Source organism: Cynocephalus volans, chromosome 12 (genome assembly GCF_027409185.1).
Source record: "Cynocephalus volans isolate mCynVol1 chromosome 12, mCynVol1.pri, whole genome shotgun sequence".
In the NCBI taxonomy this organism is placed as follows: Eukaryota; Metazoa; Chordata; class Mammalia; order Dermoptera; family Cynocephalidae; genus Cynocephalus; species Cynocephalus volans.
Window position 1 is genome coordinate 24,606,147 of NC_084471.1, and position 27,567 is coordinate 24,633,713.

The 27,567-nt window shown below is 39.6% G+C and overlaps 1 protein-coding gene across 15 annotated transcripts in view; it reads left to right on the forward strand.

Annotated features, from left to right (window-relative positions):
* ANKS1B (ankyrin repeat and sterile alpha motif domain containing 1B) overlaps positions 1-27,567 on the forward strand; it is a 1,093,604-nt gene that overhangs the window by 753,130 nt on the left and 312,907 nt on the right. For all 15 annotated transcript variants that reach the window (XM_063076110.1, XM_063076111.1, XM_063076113.1 and 12 more), the window contains one exon: positions 21,474-21,572. In XM_063076110.1, the coding sequence (XP_062932180.1) occupies positions 21,474-21,572 (99 nt within the window). The remainder of the gene's footprint in view (positions 1-21,473; positions 21,573-27,567) is intronic.

Here is a 27,567-nt window from a genome sequence, read left to right on the forward strand (position 1 = left end):
AGTGGGGTGATGGGGTTTCTGTTCACTATGTATTAAATTTATTTTTATATTTAATTTATTTATTAATTATATTATAATTTTATATTATTTTAATATTATAATTTTATTATTTTATTAATTTTATATTTACTATTAATTTATTTTTACTATATTAATTTATTTTTATATCCTGAGTTTATTTTAATTAGCTGCAGCATCCATCCTTCATCCATCATTCTGATGTTGTGGGGTGGGGAGGGGAAACATTACAGCAAGAGCAAATATCTGGATCACTGTTCTTGCTCTAACAATTACTCTCAAGATAGTCGGGGCCAAGTCAGTTAACCTACCAGCCTTTACTGTCCAATAAGATAATGTAACTGGAATCTAAAGGGAAAAATGCTCTACACAATATAAATTATGATTCTATTATTAGCAATTAGTAATCATATTTGAACAACAAAAGACACCTTTGAAAACTGGCATCAACTTTTAAGGCACTTCTTGCCCAACTTTAACATAAATATTATTTCTGTTGTAAAATTACATGGGCTTAGCTGTTTTAAAATATTATCTACTAAGATGAAATGCAAAATATTATTTAGAAGCTTACGTGGCTTTCAGCCCCTCAGTTGTAGAAAGACAAGAATCTTCTGACCCTTGTCCTAAGCTTAGATTTCAACAAGGACCTTGTAGATTCTCAGTCACTTCCAAAGTTTTCTTTTGGTGACATAGTGGAATTTCAACTATGAGTACTTCTAATCCAGGCCTTTTTAGCCATTCCAGGATTTTTTTTCCATTACACCATGATGGTAGTTGATGATGCTGAAGAAAACATGGTAGACTTTGGTTGTGGAGATACTAGAAAAATGAGAAATATCCTTATCTGGGAAATTGGGCTGCTGGCAGTAATTGATCCTCTTTTAGAGCCTGTTGGGAAAAAAATCATCCGCAGATGGTAACAGTGAGTTCTTGTACTGAAGTAAAGATCTGAGCCATTGCAGAGACTCCAGGTAAAGGATGTGCAGGGAGAATTCCTCACTTCATGTCACAGCCTCTCCTGGGGATATGTATTTGTTTGTGCAGAGCTGTATTCCTAGAAACCACTTACTTTCTTGGAGACCAATTCCAAAATTGAGTCTTGAGCTAATCAACCTCTTTAAAATCAGGTCACCACCATTTTTTTCACTCCTAGACTATAAATTCTATGAGAACAAGGACCATGCCTGATTTTCTTAACACCTCAGTCTCTAGTGTATATTATGATACTAGGCAGTAGGAAGTAAAATTCTGTTGTATGATTAAAATAAATGTCCCAGAGCAAGGATATTTGTGTTGCTTGTGACCTTGGATTGTCTGCAAAACACTAAATCAATATCCCTTAGGACTTTCTAAAGTGGAATTTGGCTTTTGGATTTTTTTGCATTGTTTTTACTGTCACATTTGCTTTTTAATTCTGAGATATTTACTGTTCCTGCCCCAGGAATTTGCAAACTAAAGATGTAATGTGCAGACATGAGAAAACAGGCATCCAAGCAGATATTTTGCATGCTTGGGGGTGGACAGGATAGAAAGATGAAGTTTGGACCATCTTAGTGTTCTCCTCCAGAGTTTTAATTGCACGAAATTCCTCAAAAATATAAAAATAGCTACTTTAATTTTTACTTAGTTTAAGAGCATAAAGAATAAAATACTTTTCTAAATGGTCTTCCATTACTTGTTCCTCTAGATGGATCTAGGGTTTTGTGTCCATATACTTGAAGATTCAAATTTCAAAATGTTTAGGTTTACAATTAAAAAAACACAAAGCCACATTCATTTAACAGACATCTACTGAGCATCCACTGTATGTCAGGTGATGCACTCAAGCTGGAGATAAAATACTGAGCAAATTACCAAAAGGCAGTCTGCCTTTATGGGGCTAACAGAGAAATAAATAAGCAAGTAGGCAATTGTATGGATTTCTTAACGGAAGTACCTAACCCAGTGCAGCGCCATTGAGCAGCAATTCCTGGAGGCTGGGATAAATAGAACTAGCAAGTCAAAACTAGCTAAAGCTAGTGGGAGTGGGGGTGGGGGTTGAAGAGAGAGAGAAAGGATTCCAGGTATAGAGAACAGCATTGCAAAGGCCAAGGAGTAAGAGGACATACAACTTTCAGGTAGCCCCAGGTAATACCATTCAATTCAACAAGTATTTATTTGGTACCCACTATTTGCCTAACCCTCTACCAAGCACCATGAAAAGTATAAACAATGCCTGTTAACATGAATCTTGCCCTAAGGGATGTAGGGGCTCATAGGGTGCTCAGAAGTTAAGACCTGAAATAATAAGGGAAGAACACCTGACCGTATAGAAGAAAATGTCAAAATCAGGCCTAGAGGATAATAAGTGGTGAAGAAGAAAGATATGAATATCGCCTGGGGCTGATCTAAGGAAACATATTACAGGATATGTAATAAATTATAGTCATTATTAGTGTTTAACATGTAATGTCTTTTAAAAAGTAAGATCAGCATATAATTTCTGGGCACTTAAACTTGCTCACAACCACTCCCATCCTCCCCAACACACGTACACACACGTGTACACACTCGGTACCTAATCTGTAACGAAATTGCTCTCATTTGGTCATCTTTCACCTACACTGTTGCAAAAGCCTCCTCATGGATCTACCTACCTCCAAACTCATTCTTTTCAAATTCACCCTCCGTCTCACTGTCAGGGTTTAAAAAAAAAAATGCATAGCTAACAATATCTTCTGCCTTAAAGGTATTGAGGGCACCCAAGTTTCCCACATGGTAAAGTTCAATTTCATCAGCATGTCATTCAAGCCCTCACATCTCTGGTTCCAGACTATGTTTCCGGTCTCATCCTCTCACCAGGCTGCCCTCTCTCCTAGCCATGGCCTGTCACAGACCTGTGCTTTTGCTCATGCTGTGCCTGCTGCCTGTTAGAATCCTATTCATACCCCATTCCTAGTAGTTACTAGGGTTTACGTACTGGTGTAACATACATATTAGAATATCCCACTGGATTTTGCACCCTTAGAAGACAGAGACCATGTTTTGTTTTATTTATTTTTGCATTTCCTCAATTGCTAGCAAATAAATGTGTAATAATAAATGTGTGTACTTTAGAGAATATAAATATGCCTGTGCCTACATATTCCTCTCTATCTATCTACCTATCTATCCAGATTCCTGTCCTCCAGGAACTTACAATCTATTAATTATAGAGGGAGGTATTATGTACAATGCACTGTCACTGCTAGAATAGGTGCAAAAAACATCTACTTCCTTTAAGGGATTTAAGAGTTTCATAGGAGAATGATATAAAAACCAAGATATAAAGAAGAGACAAGAAAAGGCATCATGATGATTGATTGGTTGGTTGGTGGAATCCCTTCCTCGTTCTAAAAAGTATTTAAAGTAGCTTATAAGAAAACATAAAAGACATAAAATAATTTTAAAATGTATATGTAATATGAAAGCAAAACATAGATAAGATATAACACTTGAATTGGATCTTGAAAGATCAGCAGAATTTTGAATATTGCAGGAAAAAAATTGAGAGCAAGGCAAACACATAAGAAATTGAGATAGAAAGGAGAGACACTACAGGCGTTTATGATGGGTAACCTCAAACTACTCAGAACAGCCAGGAATCTTGTAGGATTGAGGGATGTGAAGGTAAGGTTAGAGACCTGGGGAATCCTTAGCAGGGAATTTTTACAGGAGCCCCCAAGAAAAAGAATTGCCATACAAAGTATGTAGTTAAATAAAGTGAATCTGTAGAAAGCTCACTCAGCACAGTCAGTTTCAGGAATGGAGACAGTGGCGTTGAACTCAGCTTGAGGAACTAACACATGCCAAGGACGGCAGAAGTAGGATTCTGCGTGCCCTCCCCTCCCCGCCGCCTTCCTCCAGCCTTCATCTCACGCGAGGCTGCTCCTCCCACCTCCGTCAGTTTTCCTTTCCCTCCTGTTCCTCCTACTCTCTCTCCACTAGTCCTTTCCCTTCTGCCTGTAAACTCACTTAAGTGTCTCCTGTTCTTAAGAGTGGGAATAAAGAGGAAGAAAATCTATCAACTGTCCTTTGATCCTGTTCCTTCCCTGGCTGTGCTGCAGATTTTCTCCTCCCTTGCTCATTCATTCTCACCACGGTGGTCTGCATTCACTGTCTCCCCTCCTAATTCACAGTCCTCTTTGATCTGCCTTTTGTCCCCACAGTTCCCCTAGAAAGACTCCTCCTGTGATCCTTCCTGAGCTGCTCTATATTACCAAATCAAAAGGACTTTTCCACTTTTCTTAGGACTTCTCTGCCACACTTAACAGCTGATTTATGTCCTTATTTGTGAAATTCTTTACCCTCTTGGCTTCTGAGACAACAGGCCCCTCCTCTGTTCCTCATTACCTTCTCCTCTCTCTTTCTTCTCTCATGGTGTTACTCCGTTCTTCTCCGTGGATGCTTTCATTCATCTCACTTACAGCTACCACCCAGGCTCTGTTTATCCTCAAATCCACAGCTCCAGCCCGAACCTCTCCCCAAACTTCAACCTCCTCCAATTGCCTGCCGCTATCTCCTCCTTCCAGTTCCAATGGCCCTTAACTATGTCCAAAGGAGAAAATATCATTCTTCCCCAGTGCGCTTCCCAAACCTCTACCTCCTCCCGAAGCCTGTTCCTCACCTGTCCCCTTAACCATCAGTCACCCAAGCAGGAGACTTGACAGTCATCCTTGATGCCCGCCCTCCACTCACACCTGCACGTAATCAGTAGTCAAGTCCAGCCCATGTTAACTCTGAAGTATTTCTTCAATACAACGCCATTCCCACTACCACTCTCCTCCTCTAGACCTTCATTGTCTCTTGTGCTATTGCTGCAAGAGCTCCTTAAATGGGCTTCCAATCTCCATTTTTATCCCTTCAAATCTACATTTCAAATAGCCGCTCTCTCTAAATTGTAAATCCAACCATCTCCTTGCCAGGCATAAAACCATTTGCAGACTACCCAGAGCTCCAGAAGAAGCCCACCTCATAGTTTACACAGCTCACTACCTGGTCCCTCCTTCCCTATTTCACCAGCCTGATTTACCGCAAAGTGCTTGCTGGTTTTCACTCTCATTACACTGTTTCTTTTCTCAGTCCCTTTGATCATGCTGTAACCAATCCACGCAATGCCCTCTTCTCCCTGCCTCTACCGTTTTCCGTATCTTTTATTCATCACTTAGTAGGTAGCAGAGATGCCACCCTTCCCAAAATGTCTTTTCTGATCCATGCCTGTGTACTTCAGGAATCTTTATGCAGTATAGCCATAATCATTGTACTTGCTGCATCAAAAAATAACCTGTTTATGTGCCTGTCTTCTGCCCCATCCCAATCTCACTCCACCCTCTTGACTTTGAGCTCCTTTTGGAAAGAGAATGTGTTAACCACCTTTGAATCTCAATGCTTAACAAACTGTGTGCAGCATGGTAAGCACTCAGTAAATGTTGTGAAATGATAGTGTAAGTGAATGAAAGAACGAGTGAATGAATGAATGAGTGGATGAATAAAGAAGCCCCAGAGGTCCGGGTAAGTTGCAATGTTTCTCATTGTCCTCATAATTTTTAAGCTAACCCCTAGAACTAAAAATGGAAATTATGTCTAGTTAATGTCCAATGAAGCATCATTTTTGTTCAGGTTAAATGACCTCCATAGTTTCCAAGGGAATGGCTCTCATTTCTCCTTTTCTACTCAGTTGGAAAGTAAAGATAGAGCCACAGATAACTGGATAGAGAGCTACTCTTAGGGTGGTCTCACCATGCTCCCTAACTGAGCTTCCAACTGTAAGCAGAGCTGCTGCAGACACACCTGTGGAATGAAGCAAGAACCAGATGATTACGCAAAGCTTGCACCCTGGGAGTATCACCAGCTACTCAATTTGTGGAGTCCTTATTCAAAAATTAAGGGAAAGAGTGCCATTAAAAATACATATAAAGCTTTTTCCTTTCTTTTGTGGTCTCTCTCTGGATTGTCTTGGTGTTTTCTACTTACTATTTAACATTCTAAGTAAAGAAAAAATTAAATTTTATGTTATTGGCATGAATTTTGCCATTCATTTTTATACACTTTTAAATGCAAATAATAGAGCACTTAATGTCTCTGCAGGATCACCAAAATTACGTAATTCCTATTTTGTGGTTCTTATCCAAAGGATGCCTTGAGCTGGCCAGAAAAGACAAACACAAGCCAAACTCAGGAAGGATGGATTAAGGGAGAACACCCCAGACATGAAGCCAGCCAAGCAAGCACTGCCAGGCACAAGATACTTGTAGGGACAGTGCGGACCCTCACAGGCACCTTGGACCCTGCCTCCTGATGCAGGGCACAGCTGCCTCACTGTGGGCCCTCCACCAACCCCCTGACCAGCGCAGCACTGTGACCATTGCAGGCAGGGTCTGGGGAAGTCTAGCCAGGTGTCTGCCTTTCCCTGGGGCCCATCAACTTAACCCATGGCAGACAGGAGACCCAAGGATTTTCAAATGTCTGCACCAGTACATATTTGATACCTGGATCAGGAGAGGCCTCTGGCCAGCCACCCATCAGATGTGCCTTGGTGCTGTCAGGGTAGGGATGGGTGACACCACGCCCACCCTAATGTACCACGGGGTGTAAGTGCCCAACCCAAACCCTCCTTCTGCCAGTGCCTAGATCCCTGCTGGGAGTGAAGAGTGGCAGCAGCTCCAAGACTGGGCCCAGTGGGGAGGCCAGGCAGAACCCAGGGCACCAGGGTTTAAGAGGTTCTCCACAAGAACCCATCCTGGAGCAGCAGTGGGAAGCAAGGCCTCACATGAGCCAGGGTGCCAGACTCCCAGCACATGCTCCATTGCCCCATCAGACTTCACTTACTCAAAATCAAAGAAAAAATTATGAAGAATTTCAAGACAGCAACCACACAGCACTGAACACCAAGTGCAGGGCCCTTTGAGCATGGGGCCCTGGGGGACACCTGATTAAGTGATTTGCCCAATACCACAAAGTTAAGTAAATGGCAGAGTGAAGAATAAAACCTGCATTTTTTCCCCACCACACATGCTGCCTTTTTCAGAACAGACTATTTCCAGCAAAAACAACATGAAACTAGATTTACAGTGCTGTATGCTTTTTAAAAAGTAGTTCCTAGCAGGCATGCTTTATTTTTAGCAATTATACTTTATAGTTTATAAAGCAACTTCATAAACATTATGTCACCACACCCTTAAAAGGTAGGTGTCATTATTATCTCCATTTTATAGATTAAAAAAAGAAATTCACTGGCCTAGAGTCACACTGCCATTAAAGAGCAGAGCTGTAACATGAGCCCAGGAGCTCCAAATTCCTTATTCTTTTTATTAATCCCCAATCCCTTGGTAGAAACTGTGGGAAGGAGAGTTAATGGGGACCACTGGGCTAGAAGAGAGAGGCTCCATGCATCATATCTCTGTGAGGCAATTCCAGGTGGAAGACACTTGTCTAAATGCTCTTGGCAGGGGAAGGGGGGTCTGATTCCAACATCCACTTTACTGCCCCTGCCGGTTGCCACAGCAGCTCTGCCACTCACTGTGTGAAGTCAGTCAAGTTACTAGCTATCTCTCTGCCTCAGTTTTCTCATCTGCAAAATGGGGATGATGGTAACAGTAATATCTGTCTGGCCCACGGTTAACTCTCAGTAAATAACAGTCATTACCATTGTTATTACCAATTCAATTGGTGAGATGAGCCGACTGAACCCAAGTCCCCTTTCTCTCTCAACATTACGTAGATGTGTCTAATACTGAGTGCTCCTTTGAAGAAAGTGACTTCTCCCTCAAAACAAGGAGAAGTAATTATTCTTCAGACGATATGAGTATATGAGTAGATATACTCCTTGTCAGAACCTCCAGAATAGATGCTGTATTAGAAGGAAACATCTTGTCCAACCGTCTCCTTGCTTAGTTGGGAAAATTAGGCACAAGGAAGTTAAATGACTGTTTCGGGTTTACACAATTAATTAGTGATAAGCCGGTGCTCCTAATTTAGTGCTCATTTCTAATGAATGTTGCTTCTGTTGGACAAAACATCGCTGCTTTGAAATACACTGATTTTTCATCATGCAGCATGATTATGAAGAATTGCATTTTTAAAATTTTGGTTGTTATAATTGATCCTGATGATTGTTATAATCATCATACCGTGATTAATGAACTAAATTCATTTGTGCTCCTTCTACATGCAAATCGAAGGATATACTAGTATTATTTTCACAGTATGTTCTCTTTTTCCTACTGGATAGGAAATATTTTTCAGCCATATGGGATCCGAATTCTCTGAATGCTTTTAGATTATCAGATGTCTCAACTGACAGTCTTGGAAGAAAATCAAATCATGAGAATTTGCAAAACTGAAAAAAATTAAGAACATTTTGGTGTTACAATGTACCAGCAATTCCATCTTTATCTTTTCTTCAATTAAGGGAGAGAAACACATCAGGCATCCTGAATATTAGAATTTCCTGCTCAAACTTTTTAATCCTTTTTCTAACACACTCATTTAATTTAGTGATCTTCAGACTGTGTTTTTATAAATCTATGCTTCATGTTTTTACTTACGTATTCATAGATTCAAGCTTTTACATTTTCAGTATTTAGCAAACGGGTGTTAGGAGAGATGTAAAGATGCTTAAGGCATGATCTTTTCTCCTAAGAGGTTTGCTGTCTAATTAAAGAAAAGGACATATTAACAGCAGAAAGAAACAAGAGATTCTACGTTTGCTTTTCACCTTAGACAAGATGTGCTCATTTTTAATAATGCTCCATTTAAGTAAATATGAAGGACTTCACAATGGGTTTAGTATCAGTTGAATATTTTGGAAATAAAACCCAGAACTTTTTAAGTTGAAAAACTAGAAAAGGGGACATTTAATAACATTCGCGATGAGAAATGGTCTTTCCCTTTTCTTTCTCCTATAACTCTTTCAAGTTGATTAATACTATGCAGTGAAGAAAATGGTGTAAAAAATGAGAGTATCCTTTAGGATACATTTGCATCATGTACCGTGATGTCCTTTGGACAAGGATGTTTGTGTGCCTTGTAAGAGTTTTCTCTTTATATTCAACCCAACACCAAATGCTGGGGCTGACCAGCCCTGAAACAGCTCAAAGGACTTTTCTCAGTCATGATCTTGCTCAGCTTTCAGTTTAACCTCTGGGTTGGGTTAGCCTCCTGTCTGTCTGCCCACGGTGATCATCTCACACTTCATGCCCATGCTGTGGTGAGAGCAAGTTTTCCCACCACCAGATTTCAAAAATGAAGTAAGCCAAAACAAAGTTTTCATAGGGAAAAAATGGTTTTTATCCTGAAGACATCTCAAGAAAAATGTCTTCAAGACCAAAACCAAAACTAAAAATATATGTGGGGAAAAGTCAGGAACATTCCATCAGTCAACTGTTTCAATAGAGTAATCACCATTCACTGCCCACCAAAGGCATTCCAGGTTACAAAGGACCTGAACACAAACCTTGATATCTCAAGAGTTCAGGGCAGAGCCTCACACTGACGCCACTTAACATACCCCCAGAAGTTCTTTTTGTTTCTGCTATATTAACATTATAATGTGTGCAAATTTCAAAAGTAAAAAATTTCTCTGTAAAATACCAGGTTTTTGTAAAAATGTGCTTCCTATAGAACCGTAACTCTGGATGTTGGTCATCTTCAATCACAAGCTGAAAGTCACTCCCAGATTTAAAATCTGTCAATCCTGTGCACACTCTCATAATTCTACATCCAATGAGTGTTGAAAGAAACTAAAATCCAGAGGAAAGAAATTTCTTCAAGTGATCTTTTTATGAGATTTTCATGATTTTAAGTCAAAATGAGACAAGACAATGCTATAAACTGACACACATACACCCCAACTTGGCTCTGGTAACTTTCATTCTTTCTAATATCCCTTCTTGCTATTCATTGTGTTGTCACACTCCAGTCTAAGATAAACAGTAAACATCCGGTTGCCCCCATCATGACCTCTATTGCATGCCATGGTACACGTTGCCATCATTATTTTCACTGATAGATAACAGGGGTCAGAGCAATTTAGATGTAAAAGATGAAAAGTTTTAAAAAACTTTTCTTATGCAGGGACTAACTCCTCTAATAGCCTGTGCTGGCCTGCCTCCAGATATCCAATGGAGATATCTATCATTGGTAGTGGAAGGACTGTGGACCCATCTCTGTCACCTTGTCTGAACAGTTTACCCTGTCATCCTGAGGGAAGTCCACTTTCTTATTAGCGCAGGAAGGTAGCAGGTGAATTTCTCCCTTTTCATCAGGAAGGCAAAAGCAATGGGCAACTTCTATCACATGTCCAACCATAGCTTCAGGGAAGGCTGTGACATTTAGCTTACCCAGCATCCAAAGTAGAAGGTAGCATGGGAGAAAAGGACCAGCCTACCAACAGTGTCTGCCACAACTACAAATAGAATTGCTGGGTCCATGGAGTAGGAAGTTTTCATTTTAATGGGCACTGCTAAATCTTTGTCCATAGTTGTATCAATTTAGGACCCTTCTTAAAGACTATTCTGGCTTTTCTCTTTCATTTAAATGAAAGATTATATCTCATTTGGAAACTTGACTCCCCAGTGAGACCAATCCCCATGGTTCTCCAAAAGGTCATCATTCATCACATTTCCTTCCGATTTTTGATGTCTCTAGGCTGCTGTTTCAATTTTGGTTGTTGAGCTCCACTTCTATATCTCTCCATTTTTCCATCCATTCTTCACACCATGGCCAGAATGATTCAAAGATGCAAATTAGTTGATGTCCTTTAATGTTTCCAATTGCACTTAGAATAAAAGCAAAGTCCTTAACAGGCCTGCAAGACCCTGCACTGTCTGTGCCCTGCTTTCCCCTCCAAGGTCTTCTTCCCTCTCAGTCACTAGCTTTTGTTCTTGGTAGGCTATGTCTGCTCCTAGAACACAGCCTGGTGCTTTTCCCACCTCAGTACCTTTGCGTCTGCTATTACTTCTGCCTGGAATACTCTTCCAATGGCTCTTCTCATGGTTGGGTTGCCCTTCTAATCCCTCAAGTCTTCATTTATGTGTTACTTTCTCAGAGAGGCTTTCCTGACCGCTGACCAGTCTTTCTAGCAGAGGTCTCTCCCTCTTTTTGTTTTGTTTTGTTTTGTTTTACCTCAACACTCTATTAATTTTCTTTGTAGCAGCTGTCCCAGCTATGTGACCTTGGGTAAATTATCAACTTCTCTGTGCCTCTAATTCTTAATTTGTAAAAAAGGGTAATAATTGTATCAGTCTCAGAAGTTTTCATGAGCAGTCAACAAGCAAAGTACTTCATAGTGCCTGATATATAATAAACACTCATAAAACTTTGCTAAATAATTATTTGTATTTTTTATTCATTTATTTTCCTGTTTTCCCCACTAGACCGCAAATTCTAAAAGTGAATGAACCTTGTCTGTCCTGTTCTCAGTGTATCTCAGAACCACAGCCCAGTGCCTTTCTCAAAAATAAGTAAGTGCTCAAAAAATATGAGTTGAACAAACACATGTTAGATAAATGGATGAGAAACAATTTCTGCCTCAGTGGGACATCTGTACTGGACTCTGCCAGCTGATTTCCAGCTTTCAGTGACCTCCTCCCTAAGGCTGCTGGACTAAGCAAATAAAAATACACGATGCTGGTTAGATCTGATTTTCTGTACTTCATCTGGAAGCCCTACTCCCTTCACTACAAATCTTCACCCTTAAGAACAGACTCGTTCTCTCCTTCTCTCTTTCCCTTTCTTCTCCCCTTTGCTCCTTTCCTCTTAAGTTTATTTGGCTATTTCTGAATGGTTCTCAATGACAGGAGACCCAGTATCCTTAAATCTGCAGACGTCTGTTCTTTGAGGACAACCGTCTCTTTGACGAATTAATGAGTTGCCTTTTTGCCTGGTCTACCAGTTCCCGGAGAGCTAAGTTACCCACCTTTACCATCACAGGCTCCTCGGCCTGGACAGCTCTCAGGGGACTGCAACTCACTTTCTTTTCTCTAGATTCAGAACATATTCCGTGAGGGACACAAATGTCCTTGGTTCATTCTCAGACACCCTCCACCTCAATTCCTTTCTTGACATCCTCCCTCTTAAATCCAGCTTTAAAAGAGACCTGAAGGAAATTTACCCAAACATGGCCATGACCCTGAGAACTTCATTTTCCCAGTTGACCAGGCTCTACAGAAGAGCTGAATCTATGATGCCAACCTAAAACCATTCTGTAATTTCCCACATCCCCGTTAGTCCCAGCTGAGAACACAGAAAGTTATTTGGTGCTTTAGCTAGAAACATCCTGGTCTACTTTTATTAACATACTTGGCCCTGGATTACACCAAGGTAGCTTGGAAGGAGAACTGCTTGACCTTTCAGAAGGTAAATAATTTATTTGAAGTAAAATGTGTTGGAGAAACTATGGCAATTACTCCCAGTGGTCTGTCATATATATGTAAGGCTGGGGAATTAGGGGTGGAATAGGGTCATGGGAGTTCCTTTTTGGCAATGTCACACATCATTTGATGGAATCTCCACCCAGAAAAATCTCTCCTACTAAATTAATATTTGGTTCTCTTTCTGTAGTAAAGAAAGCGTCAGCATCAGAGTCTGACAGAGTAAAACACTATTCCCAGATCCATCATCTACTAACTGGGTGAACAAGAATAAATTTGTTTTATGTCTCTGAGACTCAGTTTTTTCATCTATAGAATGAAGACAGTATCACCTATCTTACAAGATCGTTGTAAGGAAAATAAATAAGGTGGGCAAGGTACCTGGTACACAGTCAGTGCTTAATGGCTGGTAGTTAATATTAATCTGTTTAGGCACTTCTTCCTGCCTCACTACATGTGGCTATGTTGGACATGCCCAACATATTATTTTTGCTTTTCTCAAAGAAGAACTGTTTGGAAATTCATTTTGCTTCTCCTTTTGGAACTCCGTATCACCAGTGAGAGATCGTAAGAGGAGCCTGCTCTAAGTATGAGGGGTCTTCAAAAAGTTCATGGAAACATTCGCAGCATCTTTTCCATGAACTTTTTGAAGTACCCTTGTATAAAGGTGCCAATCCGTTTTCTGTTAAGAGCAGGGTGTCCAAACTAACCTTGTCACCGCACACCTTTCTCTTATGAGGCCCTGGGAAATGTTCAGCATATTAGATAGAAGAACAAAACTCCAATACCTGCCAAGATTATGTACAGCCTACCCAAGGAAATTTTTTTTTAACTTCACAGCTTGTAATTAGAAAAGGACACAGGACAGCTGCTAACTGTTTTCCTTTCATCTCCGCTTTTGGCATGTTCTCCTAATAGCTCTCCTGTAACACTCAGCCTGCATCACAGTGGGTGTCCCCCAAGCCCCAGCCCCACCCCCTGCTCAGACTTGGCGGCTAGGAAAGACCATTTAAAGCGTTTAATATCTGCCCGATTCCTTTGGGGATGGTGTAAACCCAGCTAGACACCACACTTCAAAAGAGAAGTTAAAGCTTTATGGTTAGTTAGGAATATTTCGACTAGAAACCCCATCCTACCCCACCCCCAGGTCCCTGCCAACCTGATTCCATGATTCAGTGAATAGAGAGGACTGGAGCAGAGGAGGGAAGAAGAGGCCAGACAGCTTTCCCAATTATTTTCTATAGGGGGGGATTCATTGATGCTTAAATGTTGTGAAATCAAACATAAAATACATCAGAAAACTTGCTTTCAAATGTGAATTTCCTATAGCGCTTAAGTAAAAATACAAATGGTGTAGGTCTAATTACTTTTTTTAACTGTAACTTTTCTCTTCTATATTAGCCCCACTGGAGGTGGTAGGGGGTAAGTTGTAAGAAAGGCTCTTACCAGCTGCAGGAGGAAGTTATTAAGTACCCACCTCATAGAATTGTTGTGAGAATTAAATAAGGTAATATATGCAAGGCACTGAGAACAGTGCCTGGCACAGAATAAGAACTCAGTAACTGTGTAATTTACTTTACACTATCTTACACCAACTTCTGTTTGTGTCAAAACTGAAAGAAGACAGTAGGTATTCATAAGCTTTCTGGAGAAGAGTAAGAGCATACAAATAAGTTTTGTTTACACCAACTTTTCTTCTCACTTGAAGCAGCTGCAGATTACCATCCTTTACAATGAAAAATAGGCTCCCTCTTTTGCAGTTTTGAAATTTTTGACCAAGGACAGTACATATTACTTGTGTAAATGACTTTGCAGTCTTTTATAAATACACATAATTCTAAAGTGGGCATGAACCCATGTCTCAAATGAATCATAATTATAATTTATGATATCACCAAAACCTGCTCAATAATTTAACAAATACCTGATTACTTAAATTCTTTCTCTTTCTCTGTAGCTTGAGAACAGATGTTTCAAAGGGGAAATAGGTTTCAAAAATAAAGAAGAAAAAACTGATGATAGAAAATTCATTGTAATTGTGTTACCTATTATATGCTAAACTTAGGAAATATCTAAGATATAATTTTAATAAAATATATAACTTGCATATATAAGATGCTCTCTAACTTATTGCTTAGTGATATAACATTTATTTGAATCAGCAATTCATGTGGTCTGAAGAATTTGGAAAACTTTCTTCACAAGCTAAAAACATGAAAGTTTAGTTATGTACAAGAAGTTACATTGTGTAGGTAGAATATATTTAAATAGAGGATTAAGGTAGAAAGGTTAAAAAAAAAAAAGTACTACAAAATTTTCTTCCACTGCCATTTCATTAGTATAGGAGACGGAGTTAAAATTGGAAGATCACAGCATCCATTATCTGATCATTTATAGTAACTCATGTTTCCATATGACAAATTTAATAAAGCTTTGTTTCAACACTGATAGCGGAATTATAAATCTGCTATTTATTACAATAACTATTATCATAATCATGCAGAAAGACATCATTGTGTTTACCTGTAAATTGATATCAAATTGACTCAAAGCTTTTATAGAAGAGGTAGCATTGTTATTCCAAGAAAATTATGTACATTTAATGCCATGATGTTATTTATGCTGTAAAAAAATATATTAAAAATAAAATGTGTGTTTTTCCATGTGTAAGCTTGCAAGATCTTGGTGTCACTCCATTATACAGCTATTCTATTTTGAATATTCAAGGCCACACAAATTGTCGAGAACAATCTAATTTAGTTAATTATAGAGCAAAAGCAATTTTCCCCAATCAACAGTATCCTCTTGATTTTTTCAGTCTTGGACTGAGTGGAGAGAGAGAATAAATAACATTATTCAACTCAAGCTTATATTAAAAATAAACCAGTTCCCTATGGTCCTTAAGTATGTTTCCCTAGCATTTTATACAATATGTAATATAAAAGAAAGGTTTCTAAATGAATATGATAGAGTATTAAAGTTAAGAAAATAGGAGAACTTTTCAAGCTGGTGTTCTGAGAGACAGAGCCATCAGTACAGATATTTTTGGGAGATGATTTCAATAAAATAGCTGTTCTACTTCTAATGGATTGTTAAATAGAAAACTCTTTTGTTTGATTTGGTCATCTTATTAGTTTATCACAGCTGAAAAAATTCAGTACATAGATATTCTCCCCATGGTCAGAGAGACTTCAGCTTTTAGCTATCAGTGCATAAAATATTAGGTGATTTTTTTCTTCATTCTGTGATTTAAGAAAGCAATAAAGACCCCCTGGATGAGACATTTCTTGTCAGTAACAGAACAGCTGTTCTAAAACCACTACCTTGGGCCTTTGATCAATTTAGTAAGTCATTAAATAAACATCTTAATCTGTTGCTTATCATTCCATAAACACCTTGTGCAATGTGTCTGGTAGAGTGCTAAGAAAATTATAAATTTATCAGTTAGAGTTGTCATTTTCATAGCATAGATTTCTAGACCCATAATAAAATACTAGTGAATACTAGTAAAAGTAGAACAGGCTTCTAATTTGTTTAGAAGACTAAAAAATTAGAAGAGAATTTGCTAAAGATCCTAAATTCAATGTTCATGAACTTTTGACTAAGAGACACATGATTAATTATATTCTGAGAATGATTCATGAGTACTTTTTATTCTCTGTTTTGATTCCGTTACTGACCCATTTTTGCCCCATCTGTATGATTTGATGACAGTTTCAATGTCTGTGACTGTACAGCAGAACTGTAGAATAGGACTTTCTGTGATGATGGAAATGCCCTGTAACTGTGTTGTCCAAATATGATAGCCATGAGCCACATGTGGCCAGTGAATACTTGAAACCAGGATAGAAAAGAATCAACTAGGAGGTCTGTCATGAATTGCACTTTTGGTATTTCACATAAAATCTCATCACCAAACCCAAGGCCAAATAGGTTTTCTTCTCTGTTTACTCTTTATAGTTTTCTCTTTTTTCACATTAAATATGTGAATTACTTTGAGTGAAAAAAAAAAGGCTTCTGGTCAAGATGGTGGAATAGAGAGTCCCCATTGTCACTCTGTCCCACAAATCAACCAATTTACAACTATTAAAAAGCAACAACAGCCAGGATGGGGCCACTAGAGCTTAGGGGAAAAGGAGGAGAGACCTATGGAGTGCACGAAGACAGGAGAAGCCACGATGACAGAAAGAAAGGACTGCTCCCACCATTCTGAATCCCAGCCGCTGCAAGTCTGGAGCTGGTGAGCACAAGGTGTAAGGGCTGGCAAAAGCCACAGCTGTGCCCTTCAGATGAAGTTGCTTGGAGGCGGCAGGAGAGAAGAGGGCCTTGGTGGCCCTCAAGCCAGCAAGACCACTAACAGGGTTCCCATGGATCCACACAGAAGTGAGAAGCCACAACAACTGAAAAAAAGGAGCCACTCAAAGGCCGGTGAGTCATTGCAATGGACTGGCACATGGCCCATCCCATGGAATGTGTTTGGAGAACAGGTGGTGGGGGAGACAGGCCCACCGGGGGAACACTGGGGCACAGCATGGACAGCTGATCTGCCATCCAATCAGTGCAGGACCACTCAGTGGAGACTGGTCAGGAATACAGATCTGCAGAAGGTGCAGTTTGCTGAAAAGTCTGAGGCCCAGACCAGAGTTTCCACATAACCCAGATGTACCAGAACTCACAAGACCCAGAAATACAAATAAGGTCAACAATTAAAACCCAAGCTGCACTAAAAGCCTTCCTCAGAGAACCAGCAGCAAAGCAGCAATTTAGCTCAACTACAGGATTCAAGTGCTGGTCCCCACAGGAAGTTCCTCTATTTTAGAAGTAAGCAAAGGACAACAAATTAGTTCCAGTGCAGAGATGAAGTGGGGGAAACAGCAAATAATCCAACACAGAACTGAAGGAAAAATAAAAATACCCACAGACCAGAGACGAAGTTTGATATTAACTACTAAAGGTCTCACATCACCAAAGAACACCTGTAAAACCTAGAAGGCTCCCAAGCCAGGGAGCAGGGATAGCGTGGGGCCTGAGCCATGCCCCCGCTGACATCCACAACCAGCCTAGTGACAACCACTACCAAGCTGCCACAGGAAGCACCCTGGGCTTCTGAGCCAGGGTAGTGGGGGCCAAGGGCTCCAGCCACAACCCCCCAACACCTGCAACTGGCCCAGTGACAACCACCAAGCCACTTCAGGAAGCCCCTGGTCTCCTAAGCCAGGGCAGAGGGGCACCAAGGGCTTCAGCCACACCCTTTGACATCTGCATCCAGCCCAGCAATGACTGAGCCACTGATGGAAGCCCCCTGGTCTCCCCTGCAGGAATGAGGGGAGTGCCACAGGCCTCAACCATGGTCCCTGTCCTTCCTCCTTTCCCCCCACCTATTTCCTCCCCCTTTCCCTTCTCCTCCTCCCCCCCAACTGCTCCACAACATCTTAGAATGTAAAAAAATAATAATATTATAAATAAACAAAAAGAATCGACTAGATTTGGCAATTAAGAGGTTATTCTGAACACATGGCAGAGAAATTCTACGGAGTTGATGGAGGGTAAAAGCTTATTTTGGTGGGTTGAGGAGTAAATGGGAGATGAAGAAGTAGAGACAGCAGGTGTGCTGGGGAGGTGAGCAGGAGGGGGGTGCAGTGCTGGGGGTGTTTAAACAGAAGACGGACATAATGCAGCTCTGTTCTGAAAACCGTTGATCCAGCAGTCACGTGAAAAATGGGTGGAGGAAGGAGAAAGCTAGCGTTTGTGTTGAGCTTTGAGAAAAAGAAGTTAAGATGAGATTCTCTAACATTTAGTAAAGGCAAATGATAAAGTCAGAGTAAATTTCAGCTCCCTAAAAAGAAAAGGAATGTTTATTGTCCTTGATGGTGCAACTGTTACCCGTGTGGGTAAGAAATGGTTAGACAGTTGTAAGGTTTGAAACATTTGCTTTTTCTCTGAAAAGCTACAAGAGTCCACGATACTACAAAAAATATTTGTAAGTTCATAGTACCGAGACTCACTTCTTAAAGTTAACTTTAGGTTAAAAATTCTGAAACACTGAAATGTAATTTCAAAATATACTATCTATATTTATTTATAATGATACTAGTCAAAAGTCAAACGTGGTTAGCTCAGTTGGTTAGAGCGCGGTGTTATAACACCAAGGTCAAAGGTTCGGATCCACGTACCAGCCAGCCAAATAAAAAAATATCAGACATGACTGAACTTATAGCATTTTTGAACTGAATATGTATTCATGAAACTGCTTCATTTTATGGGTGAGGACCAGGAAGCCTAGAAAGAATATATGATTCATCCAAGTTTACCCAGTCATGATTTGAATGCAGGTCTCTAGACTCCAAGCCCTCTGCTGTTTGGATAAAAGAATGAATGATGTACCGGCATATTTTTGTTATCCCTATATGTTATAGAAAGAGGGAAAATAGAAAATTTCTAACAGCATGTCATTGGGGACAGCGAGTACTATTCTTTTCATTTCCTAATTAGTACCATTTCCCCTCTGGCACATTCCCACAATTTGCATTATGCTTTCCATAATTTTCACTCACTTTGCAAAAGTGTTTGGTAATTATCTTGTATGCTAGGAGATTTGACCCAAAGAGTAGTTTATGTATTTAATACCTTGTTTTAAAATTTCTAACTTCCCTATAATTCTTCAGAAAGACTTCTCCCTTACCCAAGAGAGAGAAGACAGAGTATTGGTGGTTTAGAGGAAAAACAGTGGCCTTTAAGGATTTAATTGTCCAAATCATTTCAGTATTCAAACACTGAAATCAAGTTTTCAGGATTACCTATTCAGGTAGCTGCTGCAGACTGTAGGATCCTGGTGTGTTTTGTGTTTGTACAAAGAAATGAGGTCCTATATTTTGCATGAGCTGAAATTGTAGACTGTCAATTTAGCATGTGGAAAATCTGATAGTGCTCTAACATTTAAATAGGCAAAGTTTTCTTTTAAGGGCCAGGTAACTCCTTTGGAAAATCCCTCAAAGAATAAAAGTCAGAATGGTGTTACATATCCTGCTCATGCCACACTAGTCCATTTCTGGAAATAATAACGCTTTCTCAAAATGAAGTTGTTTATATTCTTAGCCACGCTCTACTATGTGCACTCAGTAATTTCTTGAGAGCAATGTTTCCTGTGGCATATTGCCAAGGCTGGCTTTATTTGTTTTTCATTAGGCTTTTCATTATCATGTGGCTATATACCTGGATTATTCTGTTCCCTCCAAGATGGCCAATGTAGCTTAAGCACAAGAATGATGCTGTGAGTAGGTGGAATGTTTTTGTCCAGTGAATGCCCATTTTAAACCCTTAGCTATGGTATCATTCTAATGGCTTTAATCTTTCTAAGAACAGTCAATTATCCATTTATAATGTAGTTTGGTATTAAATTGTTTCCATTCATCTATTCTGTCCCTGTCCGGGGAGCCACATTAGTCTTACTGTGCGCATTACACCAGGCTTGCCCTCCTCCTTCAGTATCCTGGGAAAAGGCATCAAGATCCAGCCACTGCCCAAGCCTGGAACCAGTGTGCATTCTGCATTTCTCCTCCATTCTACACATTCACTCTCCAGGTCAAACTTCTGGATAGTTTTCATATTCACCTGCTTCTTTCTGCCTCCAATTACCACTGCCTTTGTCTGAGCCCACATCATCTCTAGAACAATCACAGTAGCCTCCTATTAGACCCCAGGATTGCCCTTTCCAAGTCATTCTCTTTTGCTTTGAATGTCCATGGGTACCCTTCACTCTCCAGAAATAGATATTTTTTATCATTTCTCTTCATACATGGTTTTGTTGTACACTTTCATAGGACAGAGTTTGATTTGTCCAGAAAAATAGTGATCTGAATTCTTGACTTCTATGGACTCTTCAAATTAAAGAGAAACCCTAGCTTACAAACTCCAAAAGACTAAAATTTAGGGACAAAATGAGAAATCTGTAAATTTCTGTATCCAAATATTAATCAGAGTTTTAAAATATTACTTAAATATGAGAATTTCAGGACTGAACTGGTCCATAAAGATTGTGTGACTCAATTTTGTCATTTTATAAGTAAGGAAACTCAGGCCCAGTCACAAAAACTAAAATGATCTTTCTGAATTTGGAATTTCATCATATAACTCTTTTTCTCAGACCTGCCCATGGCTTCTCATTGTGGCCACGATGAAGCCTGCATCCCTCAGCATGGCTACAGGACCTGCTCGCCTGTTCAGCCTCGCCTCCTGCGTCCCTGTCCACATTATCCCAGAACATGACATTTTCAAGTACACTGTGTTCTTTCTCACGTACAGGTCATTTTTCCCCTCTGTTCTTCCTCTTTTGGGTGATAAGTCCTAACCATCCTTTATATATCTGATTAGACATTATCTCCTCTGAAAACATATCCCAAGACCCCTCTGGACACCCAAGCAGGTGTCACTGTCACATCTCATCCACAGCATTCTAGCTGCCTTTGAATGAGTCATTTCTGTCACTGGACTGAAAGGAATAAGGACAGTTGTGGGCCAGGACCTGCATCATATTCACTGTTCTATCCCCACATCTTCATCAGGTGTCTGGCCTTCAACATTTTTAAATTAATTATTAATTCTCACTTTTAACCTGCCTAATGTACTTTAATTTTTCTATCATCCTTCCTCACAAAATCCATTTTCAGAGGGAAAAAAAACAACAACAACACTGATTCATTCACATCAGCTTATATGTCACTGATAATCCTAAATGGCAACTCTTCTTAGAAGCATTTACATTTTTACAGGGACAGAGTTTTAAGTCACAGGAATGAATCTTCATTGCCGATAACCCAACCATAAATAGTAGGCCATGAAAGACATTTGATATACACTTAGAGGGGAGGGGAGCTTTCCCACAGCCTTCAGATCTGTGACATAGATGACAAACGCTGCCCTCACCCTCCAGAAGAGTGACTATATCTTTGTTTATAACAATCAGATCACTTGTTGGTTATTTGTTTCTGTATTAAATAAATCCCTATTATTTACCCACAGTAGAAATACTTGATGTAACTTGTAACATTTCTGGTTTTGTTTCAGGGAAGCAATGTTATGGAAGATCAGGATTTGTTGGAAATTGGAATCCTTAATTCTGGGCATAGACAAAGAATTCTACAGGCAATCCAGCTACTTCCAAAGGTAATCAATGCTTTCTTACCCTAGCCCTATATACTTCTATGTTCCCAGTGATTTTAAGTCCAGGCATACAAAGTTTATTAGTATTTAGGACAGTATTTTACATATTGATGGGACCCACAAGAGCATGTCTTCTTAGATCTAACTATACATTCAGACTCACAAGACTACTATAGACTACACTTGGCTTTAGATTAATTTAGAAGGATATAATACTGGAAACACTGCTGGCCATCAGGAAAGCCTGAGAATTTCTCTTCAGTGGTAGTGCTAATATTGGTACAAATAGCAGTTGCAGCCCTGTAGGTGACAGCTCAGATTCAAGAACATTATATTCATAATGGGTGGGTGCACGACTGTCACTGGCTTAAAAGCCTCCTGCCCCGTAAGAGGCAATATCTCTTGAAACAACTCCAAGACATAGCCTCCAGGGTCCCTACAAGGGACCTGCCTAATTACAAGAGTCATCACTCAGGGAAGTCCAAAGTATTGCATTCCCATCATGTATGTATAGTTCATGTATAAAGCCTCCCAGTCCAGATGTGATTTGCCAAGGAGGCATCATTTTTACTGTAAGCAGTATGTTACCTAGCAACAGAGTTAACCTTCTGTTTCCAGATAAGGTTTCAAAGGAGCCTAAAGGAGGAGGTAGGATCTGAGCATTAGTCTTTCAAGATATGTAGGATTTTAATTGGTAAAAAAAAGAGACAAACATTTCAGGAGGCCAGCAGGAACCATATAAATACAGGTATGGTCCAGGCAACAAATTGCTGGAAGCATTATGGAAATAATTAATGATTTAAAATCCAGTAGGTTTTGTGCAACAATGTGAACGTGCTTAATGCCACTGAAGTGTACACTTAAAAATAGTTAAGATGGTCTATTTTATATTATGTGCATTTCACGACAGTTTAAAAAATAATCCAATGTGATTCAAACAATTGAAGAGTGTAGCCTATAGGTATAACAGAAAAAATAGGTTGGGTCAGTTTGTGCGAAGCTAAGGAATTTGGAAGTTATTCTGTAGGCACTGGGGAATGGACAGGACTGGACTACTGTAGGCAAGTTAATTCTGGAGGCAGTATACAATAAGAATTAGAAGGAGGGAAAGTTGAAGTTGAGTCATCCAGCTGGGAAAAGACTGTGCGGCAAGATGGGTAGCAGATGAACTGTAATAGGTGCACCTAGATATATGAGCTTGTCCTATGTTTTATATTCTTCTTCTCTTTTCCTTTCTAGAGAGGTTATAATTTCTCCTTCCTAGAATGGGAAATATAAATATTAACCACTGTTTCTAAGGAAATTATCTGATGAAATTTGCCAACTGACAGTGAACTGAGTTTCTACTGATAGAAACTTAACACTTACAAATTCAGGGAGAGTCAAGCATACAAAGGAGTTTAATCATATAATTTTTTATACTAAAAGGAAAAGAATAAAATTTCCTTAAGTTAATTTTAGAAGTACTTCCTATGAGCATATTATTCACCCCCTACTTTTGTGTCCTTACCTAAAATATTATTCCTTAGCAAGTTTTCTTCGCACTTTCAGCAAGGGCTTCTGTCCTGCCATCCCTCCAGCACCTAGGACAGTGCTTGGCCCATAAAAATAGATAGGCACTCAATAAATCAATGAATATGACACCTTGTCACAGTGCTGCCCATCATTTAAAGGTCAACTTAGATAATATCATATCATTTCTTTTGTGAAACTTCCCCTAAAAATAGGTGGTCTCATGACTGTGTAATTATCAACCTAGTTAAAATCAACCACCTCTAGCCAGACTACCGCAACAGATCCTAAACTGCCATCTTTAATTAGACTTCTTGAGTTGATTTCCCAGTGGTCCTCTCTAGCCTGGACTATTCACAGATGTCTCATCTCTGTCCAAGTTACCTTCTTACTCCTCTACAATTGAATTTCCACACAGCATCTAGAATGATCCTTCTAAAGTGTAGATCAGATCATGATATACACTCTGCTTAAAATCTCCAATGGATTCCTTTCTCACTTAGCATAAAATCTTTATCCTGCCCTACAAAAGTCAATAGGATCTAACCCCTTCCCACCTCTATGACCTCTATCACTCTGTCCTTCTACACTCTAGCCATGGAGCTTTCTTTATGTTCCAGAACATGACAAGATCATTTTTGCCTCAAGGAGCTTTCCATGTTTATCCCTCTGCTTGGAGAGCGCTTTCTTCAGATTTTCATACACTTCCTTTTGTACACCATCAAGTCTCTTCTCAGATGCCACCTCTTCACAGAGGCCTTTGTGACCTAAAATCATATCTCCTCCCACTGTCACTGTCATTGGAATTGCTCTGCTTTATTTTTCTTCATAGCACTTGTGGCTACCTGAAGTTATATCATTTATTTGGTTTTTTCTTATTTCTTTTCCATTTCACCACAGGAAAAAAGGTCCACTAGTTTAGAGACCTTAACTCTCTTGTTCCCTTCTACATACTCAGTGCCTAGAACAGTGCCTGGCACATAATAGGTGGTCAAGAAGTATTTGTGGAATGAGGGAATATGCTGATCTCTCTTTCCTCTGAGATTTTAGGACCCTGTGGTTGTTCCTGTCTGAAGTCACTAGTAATATTCTGCCACTTCTATGTCATAAGCAACCTGAGGGCACAAACAATTCAACATCCTTGAATTTCCCATTGTGCTTAGCCCAAAACAGGACATTGAAAGAATGAATGAATGATTGAATGGATAAGTATTTTCCTCACATGTCAAATATATATTTTTAGTCAGAATGCCTCAATTTTAAGATATATCTATAATCCTGTATAGGCCATTTGATAATAAGAAACAAAAGAACCTGAACCCAGAATTATTTGGAGAATAAATTGAGTGTTTATTTTTAAGACAGAATATCATTCCCATTAGAGAAAACAATATAATAGAAACTGTGCAAAATTAAGTTTCTATCAAGAGGCTGATGCTGAAGTGCTTGCTGTGCACACAAACGAATAGGGAATATATAAAAACATCCAAACACGTCTTTAGCAGCACAAACGGAATGTTATAGTGCTGCAAATTGGTGCTTTGCCTTCTTAGGTAACGAGCTCAATCTTCAGATGGTTAATAGTGTAATTTTGCTGCCAGCACATTCATCTGCATTCACTCTAACTTTGCACTGCCAGAAAATGTACAAAATGTCTCTTCGTTTTGTTTATACAACTTTGGTCTTCAGGATATTTGTGTTCATCATCTGTCATAAGTAATATTCTCTGATTGCTACCTGAGATCCTTTAATTAATGTATTTGGAATTGGCGATTATTGTTCCTAAATAGAGAAAAGGTGGTTTGCTAAGAACAATCTTAATCTGTTCGCATGCTTCATAGCATGTTTTTCATGCATTATTTATATTTGTTGTTTCAAGTTTCAGAGAAGAAAGTTTATTCCTTTGGTAAGAATGGTTTTTCTGTAATATATCCTTTTTGATATTGAAATATTCACCAATGCAAAGAACTGCATATTCTCAAGTACATGTGTTACATTCAACACATAGAGTACATTACATACTCTCTAAGCATAGACACCTTTAAGACAGTAATTACATTAATTCCTCGCCTCCATCCATTCTTTTTCTGTGTCTTCTGCAATGCCTGACCTTCAGTAGTAAAACTTCATCACCAATTTTCACCCAGCATTCACTTCCCTCACCAACCCCAACTCAGTCTTTTCTCAGGTCTAAAAGTTTCCTGGGACTTCTGAAGATCAAATTTCACCTTTTTCTCTTTTTAAGAAAGCAAACAAAAAAACATTCCCATGAGAAAATGGCATTTATTAGTACTCTCCTAGAAACTGTGAGCATATTGTGCTTTTATCTGTCCCTTAGACACAGGGAAATTATCTGATTACTCATTGGCAATGCATAACTTACCTTTTTCCAAGTAAGAACTCTGTGTGGCCAAATCTTTGGATATTCCTCTAATACATTTTCCTTTTTAAAAGGACATAATCACTTTTGTCATTTGATAACATAACACTTGAAGGTCACGTATTCAAAGGATTTTCATTTTAAATGTTTGCAGGACTTTGAGGCAAGGCCTGTATTGTACCTGCTGTACCAATATCTCTCATCCTGAATTGAAAATGTATTTCAGCATACTAGCAACTTTTATATCGTATTCTCACTCTATTTTTCAATATTTCCTCTTCTAGTATTTTCGTTTTTTACTATCTTTGGGGTTATTTAGCATCGCCTATACTTGCTATCTTACATCCCTTTGCACCTGCTTGTCCCTCAACCTGCTTGGCTTCTGCTCTTTCCTCTGCTGCCACCGTTGCTGAGGTCACCAGTAACCAGCAGAGCCGGAATCCCGTAAGTCCCTTTCCATCTCCGCCTTACTTTGACTTCAGTAGACTTGTTGCCTTCTTGCGGCCTCTGTGATACCCGGTCACCCTCTGCCTCTCCTCTCTTCCATCTCTTTTGCCTTCTCATCCTCCTCAGTTAAATCTTGGATTCCTCAAAACTCGAACTCAGAGATATTTGTTGACTAGTGAATGTTCTTATCACAGGACTCTCAATCACAATGAGGTTCTGCTATTGACTGTTTGGTTCATTGCTACTGTACTTCGACCTTGCTACGTAATGAACACCCGCATTTTAGTTGCCCTTTACTTCTAAGTTCAGTTCAGCTTAACCCATCTGAGGGTGCTTCAAAACAGTTCCTGAAAAAATAGAATTAAAAGATAACACAAGTCTTCCCGTGGATTTTTTGAAGCTCGGACTATATATTTTCAATTATTTTTTTTTCACTGAAAAGTACTGAACACCTCGGAGTGGATTAAATAATTATCCCTCTTTTCTATCCTCAGTTTGAGATTCTGGTTTAAAAAAATTAAAAACAGAGCTTGCTGTTATTCCAGTAGAAAAATGAGGTTCTGTATTGCTATATTAACAAATTTTCCCAAAGTTTAGTGGCATAGCACATTTATTATCTCGCAGTTTCTATGGGTCAGGAATCCAGGTGCAGCTTACCTCTGCCTCTGGGTCTCTCACAGGGCTACAGTCATCTCAAGACTCAGCCAGGAAGGACTAATTCCTAGCTCATGCATGTGGTTGTGGGAAGGATTCTGTTCCGTAGGGGGTTTTGGGCTTAGGCCTCAGGGCCTCACAAGCTGTTGGCTGAAGATCTCCCTCAGTTCCTTGTCACATGAGTCCCTCCATAGAGCATCTCACAACGTACAGCTAGCTTCAACAGAGCAAGCGAGAGGACGAGGAAGTGCCAGCAAGATGAAAGTCACAGTCTGTCACACCCCAATCACAGAAGTGACATCCCATCCTTTTGTGATATTCTACTCATTATAATCAAGTCACTAGATCAACCCACACACAGAAGAAGGTGTTTACTCAAGGGCTTGAATACCAGGAGGTGGGGGTGGTTGGGGGCCATCTTTGAAGTCTGCCCTCCACAGAAACACTTTACACTGTAATTAAAATGGAAAGACCCGTTAACAACTACCACAAAAAACACATCTTTTTTTTCCTCGGCCCATCTTCCTGGGACTGCGATGTTCACAATTAGATGATTTAGAAGCCACTTTGCAATTGCCACTGAAAAAAGGGGCACGTGTCTCTGGCCTGCAGAGTTTGGTGTAATGTAGCATGACATGATGCCATAATAAAGAAATTAGAGACTTTGGAGATTTGCCAATTGTATGCCAGGACTTCCTCGTTTGAAAGTCACTGATTTAAGTGATACACACAAATCAGTAATCTCACAAAACATCACGAGGTTTTTTTTGGGGGGGGGCGTTTAAGATGACCGGTAAGGGGATCTTAACCCTTGACGTGGTGTTGTCAGCACCACGCTCTCTCAAGTGAGCCACAGGCTGGCCCACACAAGTTTTTAAAATATGTTCATTCTTCATTAGTGCCTCATTACTTACTGAGAGGAGCATATTTCCATCTATTTTAGCAAAATGAGTTGGTCAAACTCTATTGGGCAAGACTTTAAGGATGCTTACTGTGCACACAGAT